This window comes from Rhincodon typus, chromosome 8 (assembly GCF_021869965.1).
Source record: "Rhincodon typus isolate 14 chromosome 8, sRhiTyp1.1, whole genome shotgun sequence".
Lineage (NCBI taxonomy): Eukaryota > Metazoa > Chordata > Chondrichthyes > Orectolobiformes > Rhincodontidae > Rhincodon > Rhincodon typus.
In genome coordinates, this window is record NC_063339.1 from 24132934 (window position 1) to 24150333 (window position 17400).

A 17400-nucleotide genomic window follows, 5' to 3' on the forward strand; every position below is an offset into this window, starting at 1 on the left:
GTTACCAATAAATTGTTAGTAAAAGTGCACAACTGACAGAACCTTGAATGACATAACGGGAGTAAAACTCCAAGCCACCTGGAAGCAGATTTACCTGCAAGTGGGGAGTTAAATCTCCTAATTTGATTTTGAGTCAGGATCCTAATGTCTTCCTCCCCTCTGCCAGATGCAGTCAGGTAGTACTGAAGGCCAGTGGGGATCTGTTGCATGAGTAATTAAGATAGTTAAGAAGTCAATTGAATGTTGTTTTAATTGTCATTTTTGGGCTTTTCAACCAGGGGCCCTATTTCCCGACCTATCAGCAGCTCTCCAGGAAGCCAGTGCAAACAGAATAGTTTCTTTGGTGAAACTAACAGGTTAGGAAGGCTTTGACTAGTTGCAGTGAAGAACTGCAGCCAGCTATTCTAAGAATAGCTTCTCTGAGATAATGGCTCTCACTGGTTATTTTTTTATTCATTCCTAGATGTGGGTGTCACTGGCTAGACCGGCATTTATGGCCCATCACTAAAAGCCTTGGAGGAGATGGCTGTGAGATGTCATCATGAACCTGCTACAATCCTTGGGGTGTAGGGGCAACTACAGTGCTGCCAGGAAAGGAGTTCCAGGGTTATGATCTTTGCCACTGGAGGAATAACAATATAATTCTAAGTCAGATGGTGTCTGAATTGGAGGGGAATTTGCAAGTTCTGCTGCGCTCTTCTGGATGGAAAAGGCCACTGGTTTGGGAGGTACTGTTGAACGAACCTGGGTGGATTGCTGCAATACATCTTATAGATGGTACAATCTGTGCCACTGTGCATTGATGGTCAATGGGCTGCCAATCAAATGGATGGCTTTTTCCTGGATGTGCATCATGTTCCTTGAATTGCTGGAATGGCACTAATTCCAGGCAAGTGGAGAGTATTCCATCAAACTCCAAATTTGTGCCTGTGGACAGGCTTTGAGGATTCAAGTAATGATTTACTCTCCACAGAATTCCTAATCTTTGACGATCTCTCACAGCCACAGTACTTATGTGGTTAGTTCAGTTCAGTTTCTGGTTAATGATAACTCCTAGGATATGGATAGCAAGAGATTCAGTGGTGGTGGTAAAGGGGAAAATGGTTGGATTCTCTCTTGTTGGAGATGACCATTGCCTAGCACTTGTGTGGCAGGAATGTTATATCCTAAGCCTGGATGTGGTCCAGGTCTTCTCCAGGTCTACTTGGCAGGGAATGCCAACTTCTTACATGGGACTCATTGTGATGAGCATTTGAGACCTTTATCTGCTGTCAGCATTCACCAGGGTGAAGCAGCTTAGGCAGATCCACTTTATAACCTTCATAAGGGAGAAGATCAGGGGTCACAACACCACCAACTGTTTTAGCAGCAGCAGCCATCTCCCCTGCATCCACATTCACCTCTACAGGGCAGAGAGAATAGACACTGAGATCCAGCAATAAGAAAGCAAGACCACTAAGGCACAGTTTACAGGCAGAGGATCAGCTCTCTCAGCTTGCCTGAGCACCAGTGCCTCAGCTAGCTCAGGCTATTGTAGCTGGTCACCTGCTGCTGTTACAGGTTTTCTTTCCAGTGGAGTAGGTGGGGATGGTGTTATTAATGACCATCAAAGCCCTTCCTTTTCCAAATTCTCCTCAAAACTGAAGGTTGTCATATCAGGTAACATCTTGGCAAATCTCATCTGTACCCATTGTATACATTTACAACTTGTGTAGTGTCCAGAATTATCCACAATACTCTAGTTGAGGCCTATATTGATTTATAACATTATAGTCTATGCCTCTATTTGAAAACTCAAATGCCCTACAGTTTTTAAGCCACATTATCGACTTGTCCTATCACTTTGAACGATTCCTGTAGATGGATAGCAAAGTCTCATTTGCACTTTCAGAAGCTTTACTTTAACTCCAATCCTATTTTTGTTTCAAAAGAGTGTGAGAGAAATAAAGCAAAGACCGTGGAGTAAAAGTTGTTTTATTTTAATTACATAAATTGTATATAGAATGTACAATATAATTAGTCTGACTTGGTACAAACTTTTACCAAGTACAATAAGATTTTAACTTGAGTTTCATTTCTTCAATAGGGTATTCTAAAAGCCATAGAATTTTAAATGTAAAGAAAAACATTGAAAACTGATTCAGTTATTTTAGAAAAAAAGGGTGAGCAACAGAACTTGGTGCATTTTATTAAATTAATCGTGTAAAATGATTAAGTAAGCAAGCGATTAGCAGCACCTCAGAAAGACAAACAAAGGTAGTATGTAGACCACTAGAACACACTAGCAATTGTGGTAAATTGGTTAAAATGTTACTATTCAAACAAAATGTATGTTGAAGGTGCTGATAGTTGTTTCATTATTACCGAGCTTAGTTTAATTTCTGCGCATTTGGTGTAATCTCTGTGCCATGGCTTCCAGTTCACTTTCAATTGCTTCAAGATTCTCCATTTCTTGTTCCTGGGAAAATATGACACAGTCTTAAATGTTAAAGATTGCTGAGAGGACAATTTTTAGATAATTAAGGGAAAAATATTTTTTACAGATGGAAAAGAATTCCTTGCATTGATCTTGTCCTTATGTGACTCCTCTTTCTCAACATCTAAGCAGGCTTACCTGCCAACTGACCGATGAATTGTGGCAGTGGCCACTTAAGGACCTTTATTGTGTGAGGACTCACTTACCATCTGTTAAATTGCAGCCAGGCGAAGCATGGGCAGGTAGGCAGTGGGAAGGGCATTCACTGAGGTTTACAGGCCACCCCTACCTGCAAATCCCATGCTCAGAGGACTGTTAAAATTTTGCTCAAAGCAACAGAAAGGGGAAATTTTTGAAACCGGTTCCATAAAGTTCATTTGTCACCAGATTTGTTTTTATTCATTCACGGGATGAGGGCGTCGATGGCTAGGCAGCATTTATTGCCCACCCCTAATCACCCAGAAAACAGTTAAGGAGTCAACCACATTGCTGTGGGTTTGGAGTCACATGTAGGCCAGACCAGGTAAGGATGGCAGTTTCCTTCCCTAAAGGACATTAGTGAACCAGATGGGTTTTTCCAACAATCAACAATGGATTCACAGTCATCATTAGACTCTTAATTCCAGATATTTATTGAATTCAAATTCAATACTATCTGCCATAGCAAGATTCGAACCTAGGTCCCCAGAACATTATCTGTGTGATAATTTTTCACCTACATAATAGTAATTGAAGTGGCAAAACTGAATGGAAAATTACAACTGAGCAATTTAAAATGGTAACAGATGATGGAAAAATGTGATTAAAATTGTAACAATCAGGTTTATAAAGCAAAATTGCACACCAGTGCAAAACTTTAAAGATACATAAATATCAATGGATTTTCTTCTTAGAAGTTGCAATAGATTTTTCAAGATTGAAAGCATTCTGATGGAATGTTTATGCATTATGATCTAATTTGCTGTTATAACTATTTCAGGTAGTCTTTGAAAGAAAATCCTTCCCTCCCTTCATCAGTTAAAATCCTGATGGACCAGTTAGCAGCTGTAATTTGCAGTTAACACATTACTCTAATCGATCCAGGGTGTGTTTGGAAACCTTTACAGGTCAAATCTGCTTTTTTTAAAAAAACTAGTAATTTGGAGTTGCTCTGTGTAGGAAGATTGATTTGTCCCGTCTTGTTGTCAAATTTATTCTTTTGAATCCCAAAGTATACTGCTGCTATCTTACTTAATTTAAATTTACAGCAACCAACTGTACTTCTATCAGATGTAGCATCATTTTTGAAATAAGTAAAACTTGTGTAATATGAAGTTGCTGAAATTAAACAAATATAACACTTAAGCCAAGAAACAATGGATGTCAATATTATTTCAGCTGCTCTTTAAGATCCACATTTACTGACTTTTACAGATTTTATAAAATTGCTTAATAAAGGTGTATTTCTTTGAGTTGGTGGTGGGATATGCAAAGATCAATAGTTCACTCTAATAAATCTGTTCACTGATTAGCCTGACCTTAGTTCCCATAATTTTCTTTCCTTTACCTCATGAATGCAGTTCAATTATTTTGTCTTACTTCAGCTCAATCAAACAAATCACATTCACCGCTATTGAGAGTGGTAGCAAATAAAGAGTTGACATTGAATTATGTTGAAAGCAACTTCCTTGTGCATGTTCTTCTGCAAACAACTGTGAAGTTAGTGTAGTGGTACAGCTATTGAAAATGACCATTATGGACTTGATGCACCTAATTGTACCCATCACCCTCAAGGGTTTTTGAAATGAATTGCGAGGAGCTACTCTTAGACGGTCAAAGGAAAAGAATTTTACAGATTTAATCCATGCCAGGGGTGAAATTTGAAATGAGATTCCCTGGGGACTGGAAACAATCAAATAAAGCACTGGTTTAACAGCTAAGAGAAACTTCATATTCTTTTTATTGTAAATAAATTGAAGATTACCTTGTATTAAATTACTTTTTAACCTCTTACCACTCTCCAAGAGTGGTTTACCTTGCAACTATTGGAGTTAAGTCTACAACAATGTTTAACTGAGTTTTTTTTAATAGAATCCCGACAGTGTGGAAACAGGCCCTTCAGCCCAACAAGTCCACAATGACCCTCAGAGCATTCCATCCAGACCCATTTCCCTGTAAACCATCTACACATCTCTGAAAGCTATGGGCAATTTAGCATGGTCAATTCACCTAACCTGCACATCTTTGGACTGTAGGAGGAAACTGGAGCACCCAGAGGAAACCCACGCAGACACCGGGAGAATGTGCAAACTCCCGTAGACAAGCGCCCAAAGGTAGAATCAAGCCTGGGTCCCTTGTGCTGTGAGGCCGCAGTGCTAACCATTGTTCCACCATGCAGTTTCCTTGAACTATTCCTTTAACTAGATCTTCCCAGAATTGAAATGCTCCAGCATCGAAGTTTCAGTATTTTGAAATTAAATACTCCATTTTCCCATCTCTCTCATTCCTTAACTTCAATGTCGCTCACTTCCTGGCCCTCTGTGTTACACTTCCCTTAATTTCTAGTAGGGTTGGACTAAACAACACAATGATGTTCAGTGCTCAGAGGACTCAGGAGCAATGCCCAAGAGCACTAGAAATAACTGGATAATTTCTTGAAAAATAAAACAAAGATTTAATAAAAAAGCAATGTAATGGTTGGTTAGTGGAGCCCTGGTGAATTATGCAACACAGGAAGACTGTGTGGAAGGAGTTAAGTTCAAGTCTTTCCAAGCTTTTTTTAATTCATTCATGGGATGAGGGCGTCGCTGGCTAGGCAGCATTTATGGCCCATCCCTAATTACCCAGCGGGCAGTTAAGAGTCAACCACAATGCTGTGGGTCTGGAGTCCATGTAGGCCAGACCAGGTAAGGATGGCAGTTGCCTTCCCTAAACCAGTGAACCAGATGGGTTTTTCCCACAATCGACAATGGATTCATGGTCATTATTATACTTTAAATTCCAGATTTTACTGAATTCAAATTCCACCATCTGCCATGGTGGGATTCAAACCCCAGGCTCCCAGAACATTATCTGGGTCTCTGGATTAACAGTCCAGCGATAATACCACTAGGCCATCGCCTCCGCTATGCTATTGATACAAATGAATTTAGAAGCTCAGGTGAGCCATCAGGTAAGGGAATGAGCAATGACATGGGCGTGAAATACATCTTAACTGTCAGTACTATCCAAGTGGCGAAAATTGACAAATTACACCAAATACACTCCCTACTAATGTATCTGCATAAAGATGTAACTAAGAGGTGAATTAAACATACAATTGCTGCATCTCCAAATTAAGACCATAAGACCTAGGGACAGGAGTAGGCTATTTTGCCCCTCAATTATACTCTATCATTCGATAGAATCGTGGCTGATCCAACATTCCTCACATCCACATTCCTGCCCTTCAATGCTTTACTTCAAATACATTAGCATTGATGTTGGATGAAAATTATTTAGTCGTTTACAAATAATTTACATTCAACACTAGTATTGTTGTGTTTTGTTTTGCACCAATGTTATCTTTATAGTTTTAATCAAGACAGCATCCTGGGATATGGGCTCAAACAGCAAGCATTCCATTTTTCTTCAGGCACATTTTAAGACGTGATGCTTAGTTTATAATTTACAAGTTTTGGATTAGTGCAAAGCTGACAGTGTCTTGCAACAACACAAAACTTGCAGTGTTAATTGGACTGTATCCTCCATCACACAATTTAAATCAGGTTCTGCATACACACGTTTCGTTTCCTGAAATTATATGTCTTTCGCACTTGGGCTCGCACTGATGTCGTCTCACACTGTGTGCAGCTTTGCTTAGGAAGCAAGTGAGCCTGAAAATTGTGAAATGACAATCTTTGAATACACCCACGTGTTTATCACATGCATGTATACCTATTTGACAAATAAAATTCATATTATTGTGCAGTGCTTTATGGAAAACATAATTGATATGAGCTCATTACCATTTACTAAGCTGGAATTGTATCAAGCAATGATTCATGTATATCTCAGTTCTCCGTGTGTATGATCTATTTCAGGCTTATGTGCTTTCTGGAAACTATGGGGGTACTTAGATTTTTAACACGAATCCCATAACATCACACATTTAGAATCTAGAATGCGCACAAGAAAAATATCTCTGGTGAATCAACCTTGAAAGGCATTTAGTTCTGTGGTTTGAGTGGATTTCAGTCAGGTTAGTAATATTGGGTATTACAGTTGACCTTGATGATAATGATTGCTATTCTGGATCACTATCTGGCAGTCCATGTTAGAAATGCTGATTAATGGGTATCGACTGAATGCTATATCAGCCTAGATTACATTGTCTCCTTGAAAAAGCTACCCCACACCACATTGCAACCAGTCTCTAGCAGCACTTCAAACCTTGAGGAGGGGAGAAAAATTGAACAAAAATACATGCATCGGTTTAATATTTCTAGCTAGTAGTAACATCGGTCTTTTCTGCTTTTCCTCCCATGTTCAACACTCTTGCATTAACAGCCATATGCACTGAGCTGTGGGATTCCTTCCTTAAACTCACAGTTCTCTTCTCAGTTTAAGACATTGTTTACAACCTACCTCTAAGCAAGCTTTCAGTCCTCATATCTCCCATGTCTGGCATATTTTGCTTGCTAATGCTCATGAAATTTTTGGGACATTTTACTCTGTAAAAGGTGGTAGTCAATTAGTTCAGTTAGCTACAAAAATAGAGATTGCTGTCAAAGCTCAGCCGGTCTGGCAGCATCTGTGGAGAGAAATCAGAGATAGTGTTTCAGGTCGAATGACATTTCCTCAGAACAGTTCTGAGGGAGGGTCACAGAATTCCCACGGTGTGAAAGCAGGCAGTTCGGCCCTTCAATTCCACACCACCCCTCCAAAGAGCATCTCACCCAGACCCATTCCCCTACTCTAACCATGTAATCCTGCATTGGACCCAAAATGTTAACTCTGATTTCTCTCCACAGATGCTGTCAGACCTGCTGAGCTTTTCCAGAAGTCTCTATTTTTGTTTCTGTTTTACAGCATTTACATTTCTTTTGCTTTTTGGTTCAGTTGGCCGGATGCCTAGAGTAAGATGCAGATTTATACTAATAGCCCTATTAAAATCATCATAATGCCTGTGGTAGTTCATGGATACCAGCCTCCTTACCCTACACCACCCTTGTGGTATAGTGCAATCTGTACATAACTAATTATCTCTCTCTCGTGAAGATTGATGGACTATGGCTAACTAACTTTCTTTACTAGGTTAAAGATTATATGCAAATACAAGCTGTTATTGATAAATATTACTGATTAGGAAGCCACCAACAAGTGACTTCCACCTTTGCCATTATCAGTTTCATCTGAGAAATGAAGAAAAACTTTGGTACCTCCACGTAATGTTCATCCAATGATTCCATTTGTCTTTATCAGATCTTTATTAGTCTTCCATAACTTATGCCATCACTAGTATCACTGGAACTAAAGTTACCGATTTCAGTAATAATTTCTCATCTAGTCCACTGATAATGTTGTGATCTTTGTGTGATTCTATGGTATTATCTTGCAGCATTGTTTCTACCTGACATGGAGTGTCTTGGATATTAAGAACCGGCAACAAGAGAAAGAGTTCAGTAAGCTTCCATGGTAAACTCAAATAAATTGAGAACCTTAACATGATAGCTGTGTTTATGCTGTACTTCCTCCACAAACTATAGCCCTGTTCTAACTCCCAATCACCCATACCTAAAGCCTTTGGTCTTCAGTACTGTAATCTTTGACTTCTTACACTTATCACTGGCTGCTTAACCCTGCTTCACCAAAAAGCTGAATAAATCTTGAATATGTTGTACCAACGCCATGCAATACTCTGGAATATCTACTAGTAATAGCAAAATATCTAGGGCCGCTCACTTCTTGTAATGGCTTTTCATTAACACACTTTGGCAGTACCACACCTATTAAAAAAACACTAGTCTCCATGTGGGAATGAACTGCAGATCACATCAGCCATCCATTTCCCACTCTTATGATTTTCATTCATTGCAGATTTCCAAATTCACAGTCAGGAGCAACGTCAAATGAGCCCTGCTAATAAAGATCTGGACAGATGGAAGTGTTCTGCACTAGACCAGAATATGTCATGCTCAAAAGCTTCAAAGACAGGCCTTTCCTCATTTTTCTGAACTTGATGACCTGACTTCTCCTGAGTATATGTACTAGTCATTTAGAATTTGTTGCAAATGTATAGAAGTGCATCCCCCCGACTCCCAAAGGAAGTACTTGGGCACTGGCTTACAAAGCAAACCTAGTAAGAGATAACAGCATTTTAGCAGCTTGCCAGCACATGATCTGAATCACCACCAATTAGAAGCACCAAAGTAGATCACCTTAAAAGGAAACGTAAAATGAAACAAACCTCATTTTTCCTATTGGCACTTCCTTCTTCTTCTTTCTCCTTCTTATTTTCATCTTCAAGCCTTTTCCGCACTGATGATGAAATAGCTTCCTTCCCTTTTTGCCTGATATCTTCTTCAGTGTGAGATCTTCTGTTGCCCCATGAACGTTGGAAATGATTTGGTTCATTGTGTGCTTTGGCATTTCCAGGTCCTGCAAATTTACCTTTTCCCTCTAAGGGACCTAGTTTTTCATCGCTCGTTTCTCCATGGGTTTGTTCTGGGCCCAGTTCCCCAATCATCTTCCACTTTTTTCTCTCCTCCAGCTCTTCTTTAGGTAACCCATAATTTTCATCACTTATGTTTGAGTATTCATCCTCTTCTATATCTTCATCCTCTGAATTTTGGTGGGTCATGCTATTGTCATTGGACCTTATTTCTTCCTCAGAGGATGTCCCATCAACCTTCACCTCTGAAGGTTCACTGTCGTCAATATGGTTTCTTCTTTCTTCCAAGTTTCTTCCATCTCCTCCATCGTCATCTGAAGGCTCTTCACCATTAGCCTGCTCCTCATTGTTACTGTCACTGTAATCACTGTGATTTTCCACCTCATCATTTTCATCATTCTCTTTGATTTGGTCTTCATCCATTTCCTCTTCCTGGGTGTCCCCATCTTCGTTTGGCTCACTTTCCTCTAGACTACGCTCCTCACTTTGGCTCTGATTCTGGGACTGTTCTACGGCAGACTCGCTTTCAGAGGAGCCATGCTTCCTTGGCTCCTGTCTTTTTATGTCTTCCTTTTCCGTTGACATATCACTGCTATTTGGAGTTGTATCCTTCATGTTCAGAAAGTTGTGTCCACTTACATTTGGTGGTGTCTCCTCTTTGCTGTCTTGAAGCTCTTTGTCCTTCATTCCAAACATCTCATCAGATGATCCTTGCTGTTCCTTTGTGGGGATCTCATGTAATTTACCTGCAGAACAATCAATATAGTAAGTGCACTTTCACAAAGTCAATTGGATTAATTGCTTTTGCTCAGTTGCCATGATAACACTCCACAACAAACACATATTGTCCAAAGACTAAGATTCCTTAGGGAATCGAAAACAGATGAAATCTGTTTGTATATCACTCCATGAATAATGTTCAATTAACACTACTTCAACTATTTTTAAATCATGACACAGGGAGCAATCTATATAAAATGACTGTCTATAAATAGATAGATCTAATTAATCTATATCAACACTCCTATGCAATGTATTTTATTTTAAACAGTCTCTGTTATACTCAGTAGTCTAATATGTTAAATTAGAAATGCTGTAACATGCAATTAGGTTCTGGTAATGCATCACAAATATTATTTAGCAAATTACATTACTCTAAGCAAAAAGATGCTCTGCAACTGAACAGTCTGCAGACTGTCAATGTAATCCAATGTACACCATGGATTAGGTGGGTTACCTCAACACTAACCTGCTGATGATGTCTTTTTGTCAATGTGACTCTCACGTGTAACAGATAGGCTGTCTTTGTAATCATCGCTCTGTTTTTTTTGCAGAGCTTTCTCATTGGTTCCTGCATGGAAATTGCAAAGAAAGTGTATCATTGGAACAAAGTACTGAAACTTATGGTCTTATCCAAAGCTGGATCTAAATTTTGAAGGATGGGTTTGAAAGAATCATCCTATTTCATATGACCTTTCTCAAATGTTTCCATTTAGTGTGCCCTTGACAATATCAGATTCTAATATTTTGATCTCACGTTGAAGCTGGAGTTACTTGTACCTGATTATGTTCTCAGTGAATAGAACATCACAGGAACAAAAGAAGATCCTTTATTACAAACTATCAGGTTTCACTGATGTTAATGGATTTGTCTTCATAATTGCCTAAGTACAATCTTCTTTATATCATTACAATTAAACACCCAGTTATGAATGTGTTAATTACACTGGAAAATATAGAGAACTGAATTAACGTTTATGGAAAAAAGATGGATGCATGACTTAACTTTTCAAACATTGATAGTTATTTTGAAAATAAAAGCTGATGCACTTTATTTAACGTAACCCTTCATCTCACCAGATGGATTTGTCCTAGTTAGAAATGTAGCACAGCCATAGCTGCTAAGCCACCAGTAGATCAGGCAAAATATATCTAAGCTTTCTGAGTTTAGGCCTAGGATGCCCCTAACGAGAGAGTGCACACTCAGTGTTGGGCAACAGAACTCCTACAGACATTTGGGAATACCTCTGGCGTTCTGTTGGGGATTTCTAAATATACTGATAGGTTTTCTGCCATGTTAGAGATCTAGCAGACAACAAAACCTCCAAAGTTAACTTAAAACACATAGTTGCAGTCTATCCAGTGCTTTATTGAAACCTAATTTCATTAGAGACAGCTAAAAAACTGGCGTCTTGTTTGATATGAAGTGTGCAATCTTCCAGCAATGTATGTTCAAGGCAATGGATAGCCCTCAATCCAGCAAGAGGTGACAACAGTCACTGTGGCCTTTAATTAAAACCTCTCTCTGTGTGTTATTATACTGACTTCAACAACTATGCAGGAAAACTGCAGCTTCAATTTTTTTTGCTGCAATCAGGTTGGTGCAGAAAATCTGCAGATTTCAGGGATAAAGTGGGGATTGTGCAGAGACGGAGTTCGATTGGCATTCAGTGCAGTACAGCCTGCAAACCTGGCACAATTTCAGACTTGTCTTAGAGATTGCAGGGCTCCTAGTTTGCAGTTACAAAACACAGTTATACTACCTTCAGCAGCAAGTTCTTGTAATTCCCGCAATAGATTCTGGTGTCGAAGTACTGAGATTATTCTCTCATCTGCAAAGAGCACAGAATAGGGAAGTTAATGAGCAATTTAAAAAACAATAACATTCTAATTGGAAGTGCTGTAGCTTGCAATCAGTTAAATTGTAGGTGGCTGCAAAAATAATTATAGCAACAAAAATTACTTAGTAACAATTAGTTTATATACAGTGGAATAAAAGTCGTTAAATATTTTGGGAAGTGACATAAAATGAAACCAAATGGATTTTATGATTAGCGTAAGGGAGCTGGATGAAACGGTGAAAGACAATTGAAACGAGTTGAAATGGTCCTACCTCCTCTCAATATCTCCATGCAGTGCTGGCTGACCGGTAGAGGACTGGGTTTGGACAGAGTGTCGGAGATGACCTCCACAACGCATTTCATCACCTAGACAGCAAGATGGTTTCTGTTAGTGTTATTTGGGGGAAGGTGAATGTTCCCCTGTGGAAAGACTTCCAAGGTCAAAAAAAGGTCAAACAACAACAACAGCACGCCGGCTGACTTACCTTAGCGTCGGCTGTCTCTTGCTCAATGGGCACAGGAGAGGAGAACCCTACAAAAGAGAAACACAAATCAGCACCAGAGGAGGAAACAGCAGAACCGGTCTGCAAAGGCGGGCTGGTTGGAGTTTCGAAAGAGCGATGTAAACAGTTAATCCTCTTGTTGACACACCACCCATCACCATCATTTGATTTCTACAAGAACTAACGACTGAAAGTCATTTGTCCAGATTGGAGTGAACAGAGAAGGACCGGCCGCTCCTAGTCTCCCCACCCTTGCGCTGTCCTTGGTGCTGAAAGAGTCATTCCCTTCTCTCTGTGACTCGGGATTTCAATCCACTGCTTTTTTCTGGATTTAAATCAAATCACAGTTCATCTACGAGCCCAAAGCGACACATTTACCCAGACAGCGAAAGCTACTGATCGTCCTTACCTCGGATCGCGAGTAAAAAGAAAGTGAAAAATCCCAATGGGATCATTTTGTTTTCCTGCAGGACGTGTAGATGCGCTCAAAAAATGCCAGGAAGAGCACCCCCTTCCCCAAACCCTCTACCTCTGATGGATGAAACACCTCCCTTTGGGGACCGAGAAGACAAGATAAACGATAAGGAGGCGCTGACTCGGGGCTGGAGACTGACGCGCTGTGCTGTGCTGTACTGTACTGTACTATACTGCCACACTCTCTGCAGGACTCTGTGAATAGCGGGCACTTGCAACACCAGCTCCAGTTTTAAATCCCAGCAGCCGGATGTGACATCGAGCAGAATCCACTGAAATCCCAGCAGCGTCGAAGGCGAGAGCCAATCCAGGTAAGCAATACTGTTGTTCCTGCAGTCACAGACAAAAAAAAACACACAATCTCTCCAGAAAATCAATTTGCTCAATCAAAACCTAATCCTGAATTCGAATATGATACAAGCACTCGCTTAATCGTTAAAACAGTTAGCAGTTGTTCTGAAGGCACGCAGTAATCCAACAACATGCCAATTGTATCTGGAACATGCTGAGATCACAACCTGTAAGTGTGAAATATAAACCTTCAACTGAGTTTTGTATTTCTGCAGCAAATTAAAAACGTAATATTTTATGGTTTATTTACAAAATATTCTTATATATGTTTTTGTACTGTCTTTCAAGTATTAAAAAAATTATCCTCGAATTCATTTCAGTCTCCCAGCCCATTGTTACCCAAAGTGTTTAAATTATTAAAGGAGAAACATTTAAATTTATATCAATACCTATCACAACCACCTGATAGCTCAAAGTCTTTACAGTCACTTAAGGACTTTTGAAGACTGATCACTGTTGTAACGTAGGAAATGTGACACTCACAGCAAGCTCCCACATGCAATACTGTGATGACGATTAGATAATCTGATTTTTGTGATGTTGACCGAGGAGAAAATATTGGCCAAAACACCAAGGATATTACCCTTGCTCCCTTTTTGAAATTGTCACATGCAGTCTTTTACAAGAGCCCCAGACTACCTCAGTTGAACATCTCATCTAAAGGACTGCACCTCTCATAGTGCAACACTCCAGCAATGCTGCAATTGAGTGGCAGCCTAGATTTTCATGCTGAAATCCTGGAAAGGATCAGATCCTGGAATCCACAATTGTTAAAAAAAAAGTCAATTTGAATAAAATACACGTACATTTCTGGGACCAGTACAATTCAGCTTTTCCAAACAGCATCAGTCACAATGGGCAAGATATGTTCAATGATTTTCACAATAGTTGTTGTATTTTGTAATTCAGAATACAAAAATAAATAGAGTCACTTACTATCTGGAGGCCTTCAATGTGAATACTAGCTACTTAGAAGAGTTACCAGAGAACTGAAAGAACTGCAGATGCTGTAAATCAGAAACATAAACATAAATTGCTGGAAAAGTTCAGCAGGTCTGTCAGCACCTGTGGAGAGAAATCATAGTTAACATTTCAGATCCAGTGACCCTTCTTCAGAACTGAGAATTCAGAGTTCTCTCCACAGATGCTGCCAGACCTGCTAAGTTTTTTCCAGCAATTTCTGTATTTGTTTCTGAGTTACCAGATATCCTATCAACAATAGAATCTAACCCTAGTAAGGAAGGAAAAAGGAGAAAGTCAGAGAAAATTAAAAAAAAGTTTCTGGATAAGATATTCATTCTGTTTTTAAGCAATCATTTATTTGATCTGTTACTTATACTAATGCTGTATTTATAACTGCTGATTAAGCAGCAAAGTGGTGAAAATGTCAGCTGTTATATAACTGTACTTTTACAAAGCTGGGAGCAGTAGCAGAAACTTGTTTCAAAGGACATGCTTATTCAATCTGAGCGTTGAATATTGTGCAAAATACAAAATACAGCAGCTGCCTGAAGCCTGAACCATAAAATGCTGGAAATATTCAACAGATTAGGCATTGGTCAGAGGCAAGGACCATATCTAGAACACTTTCTTCATTCTCCCTGATCTGACAATTCACTAATAGAGTTTGACCTATTCAAGGAAAAGGAGAAACACAGTTAAACTTATGTGTGATTATCAGGGTGCCATTTCTAACTTTGCAAAAGGTTAGGTATCGGATCTGTGGTGAACTAAATCTCAGGCAGTGAAGTTAACAGCTATTTTTAAAAAAATCGAGATCCCTGCAGTAAGGCATGAATTCAGCAGGAAGGGTGAACTGCTGAGACCAGATCTGTGCCTTCAGATAGCTACACGAAATCTTAGTAACTGACCTTGTAGTTAAAAGGATTAATAGCCATTCTCAGTACTATTGAAAGGATGATATTGTAGTTCATTGTGAGCAACAGGTAAACTAACATCCAAGCAGGCACACTGAAAACTACTGAACATGTGGGATATGGACATTAGGTTGCAATAGAATTAAAAACAATAGAAACCAGATGCCAGAATAAATAAAATAAGAAAGGATTAATTTGTTACCATTGGTAAAATTGACGTCAGTTCAGATGGGTCGGAATTTTCCACCTGCATTAGGAATGAGGGAACAATTTTGAAAACAATAATGAACTAAAGCAAAAATACAAACTGTAACAATTACAGTTGAAAGTCAACAAAATGTAGAAATAAACACAGAAAGTGTTTGAAAATAAATCTCATAATCCAGAGAATACAATATCATTGATTATTTTTCAGGCTAATTAGTTGCTTCTCTGAAACATTGCAAGACAAACTTGGGGAATGTCTGCATTGCCATATGGTTGAGTGATATGCTGCCTCAATATAGCAATCTTGTATAAAATAACATGGAGGCAGTTAAATGCCTGATTCTTTTGAGAGCTAAACAATAACAAAAAGTTGCTACAAAAGGGACACTTGCTCCAAAATAGCTTGTGAGATTCTTTGGGTTCAGTTGGCTGGACAGCTGTTTGTACAGCAGAGTGATTCCAACAGCATGGGTTCAATTCCCAGACCAGTTAAGGTTACCAAGAAGGATTCCACCTCTCAATCTCTCTCTTTGCCTTGTGTGTGGTGACCCTCAGGTAAAACCACCACCAGTCTTTTTTGATTATTCATTCATGGGATGAGGGTGTCACTGGCTAGGCAGCATTTGTTGCCCATCCCTGATTGCCCAGAGGGCAGTTAAGAGTCCACCACATTGCTGCGGGTCTGGAGTCACATGTAGGCCAGACCAGGTAAGGATGGCAGTTTCCTGCCCTAAAGGGCATTAGTGAACCACATGGGTTTTTCCCGACAATCGACAATGGATTCATGGTCATCATTTGCTTCTTAATTCCAGATATTTATTGAATTAAAATTCCACCATCTGCCACGGCGGGATTCAAAACCACGTCCCCAGAATATTGGCTGGTATCTGGATAAACAGTCCAGCGAAAATGCCTTTATGAGATTGTTACATTTTCTGACATTACGTTCCATGGGTCTTTCACACAGGTTAAAGAAGCAGTCTCACTGTGTGCAAATTGGTTTATGATTTAATCTATGGGGAAGGTACTTAGGAACCTGTTCTTAGTAAGACTGAAATTGTTCGACAGGATGAAGAGTGCATAGATCCAAACAAAAATAAATATTGAATGAGAATATGTCATTTACAAATCAAAATAACTTTGAGAAATTAGCAATATTTTGTATACTAAATGATATTAAGTGATATATTAAGAGATCATCGCACCCAAAATTTAGTTGAATAAATGTATTCCTCATTATACCCACTCAACCGAAAATCTGCAACAAACCCAGATTTCAGGCTGGATTTCACTATGTAGTGCAGTGGTTGGGAAATTCTGACAATGATTACAGGACAAATCTCCCACAACAGGGAATAATGGTTGGGCGTACATTAAAAATAAAACAACTGTATAACTGGATAAAGGGTTTATTTAAATGATTTGTCAGGTGCTAACTGTGTGTTGTGTAAATAAGGCATGCTTGTTTGAAACTCTGTATGTTGCACATACTTTTGAAACTACTGGCAGCCTAATTTGAATTTACTCTGGAGAAATAAAAACACTCAAGTGATGATTAGACCACAAGGTAAGACATACAATGAGAATTAGGCCATTTGTCAGGTTGAAGTGGTGCAAATTCATTTTGCAAATACAGTGTTGACTGCCAATGAGCACTAATGCTGACAGTTGCAGCTTTGGGATAGGAATTAGGTTCTTCAGTAAGACAACAAACTTGTGTTTCATCGTTGCATCAATATGCATCAATAATGCCTGTAATATCGACCTGAGGCACCAATGAATCCCCCCTGTAGCATCCTGGTATTTGCTGGGAACCACAGGACAATATTTATGACAGGAAACAAGCGAGCTTTGCTTATTAACATCATTTTGACTTTGTGACATCTAATAAAATGGGTGATAATGAATCAGCTATGTTGTGAAAAATGTAAAACATGTTCTTCACTACTATTTCACACAGTAAGCATTACTCTTGTACGGCGAAATTCTGACATGTGTTTCTTAGATATTACTAAATCTTTGCCATGGGCAATTAGCTCCTGACTTGGATGGTACTAATACATTCAGCCCAGTTATAGGTTTCCTAATAACCATATTATAGAGTCACAGAGTCATTGAAATAGCTGATGGGAATTGAGCAAAAGATTGCTTAAAACTACATTTATGTTACCACATGTGCAAAGCAAAAACAGCTTTGCAATGATAATAAAGTTGTGGCATAATCTGGGCTTCAAACTGAGTCTGGAGTGAATAATTTTAC

At 39.1% G+C, this 17400-nt stretch overlaps 1 protein-coding gene across 1 annotated transcript; it reads right to left on the minus strand.

Moving 5' to 3' along the window:
* Positions 1-1987: 1987 nt before the first annotated feature.
* Positions 1988-12923, minus strand: chga (chromogranin A). Its single transcript, XM_020528886.2, has 7 exons — positions 12641-12923; positions 12214-12260; positions 12001-12094; positions 11651-11719; positions 10357-10458; positions 8904-9853; positions 1988-2458 (listed from the first exon to the last, which is right to left on the minus strand). The coding sequence occupies exons 1-7, from the start codon at positions 12684-12686 to the stop codon at positions 2375-2377; spliced, it is 1392 nt and encodes a 463-aa protein (XP_020384475.2). The 5' UTR covers positions 12687-12923; the 3' UTR covers positions 1988-2374.
* Positions 12924-17400: the final 4477 nt, after the last annotated feature.

Bases quoted from the DNA above. Each gene is read 5' to 3' on its own strand.
- chga (XM_020528886.2), bottom strand. From the start codon at position 12,686: ATGATCCCATTGGGATTTTTCACTTTCTTTTTACTCGCGATCCGAG. The intron at 11,720-12,000 runs GTAGGACCATTT...TGCTCTTTGCAG, and splicing joins CATGGAGATATTGAGAGGAG to ATGAGAGAATAATCTCAGTA. The intron at 2,459-8,903 runs GTTTGTTTCATT...ATATTTTCCCAG, and splicing joins GTGCCAATAGGAAAAATGAG to GAACAAGAAATGGAGAATCT.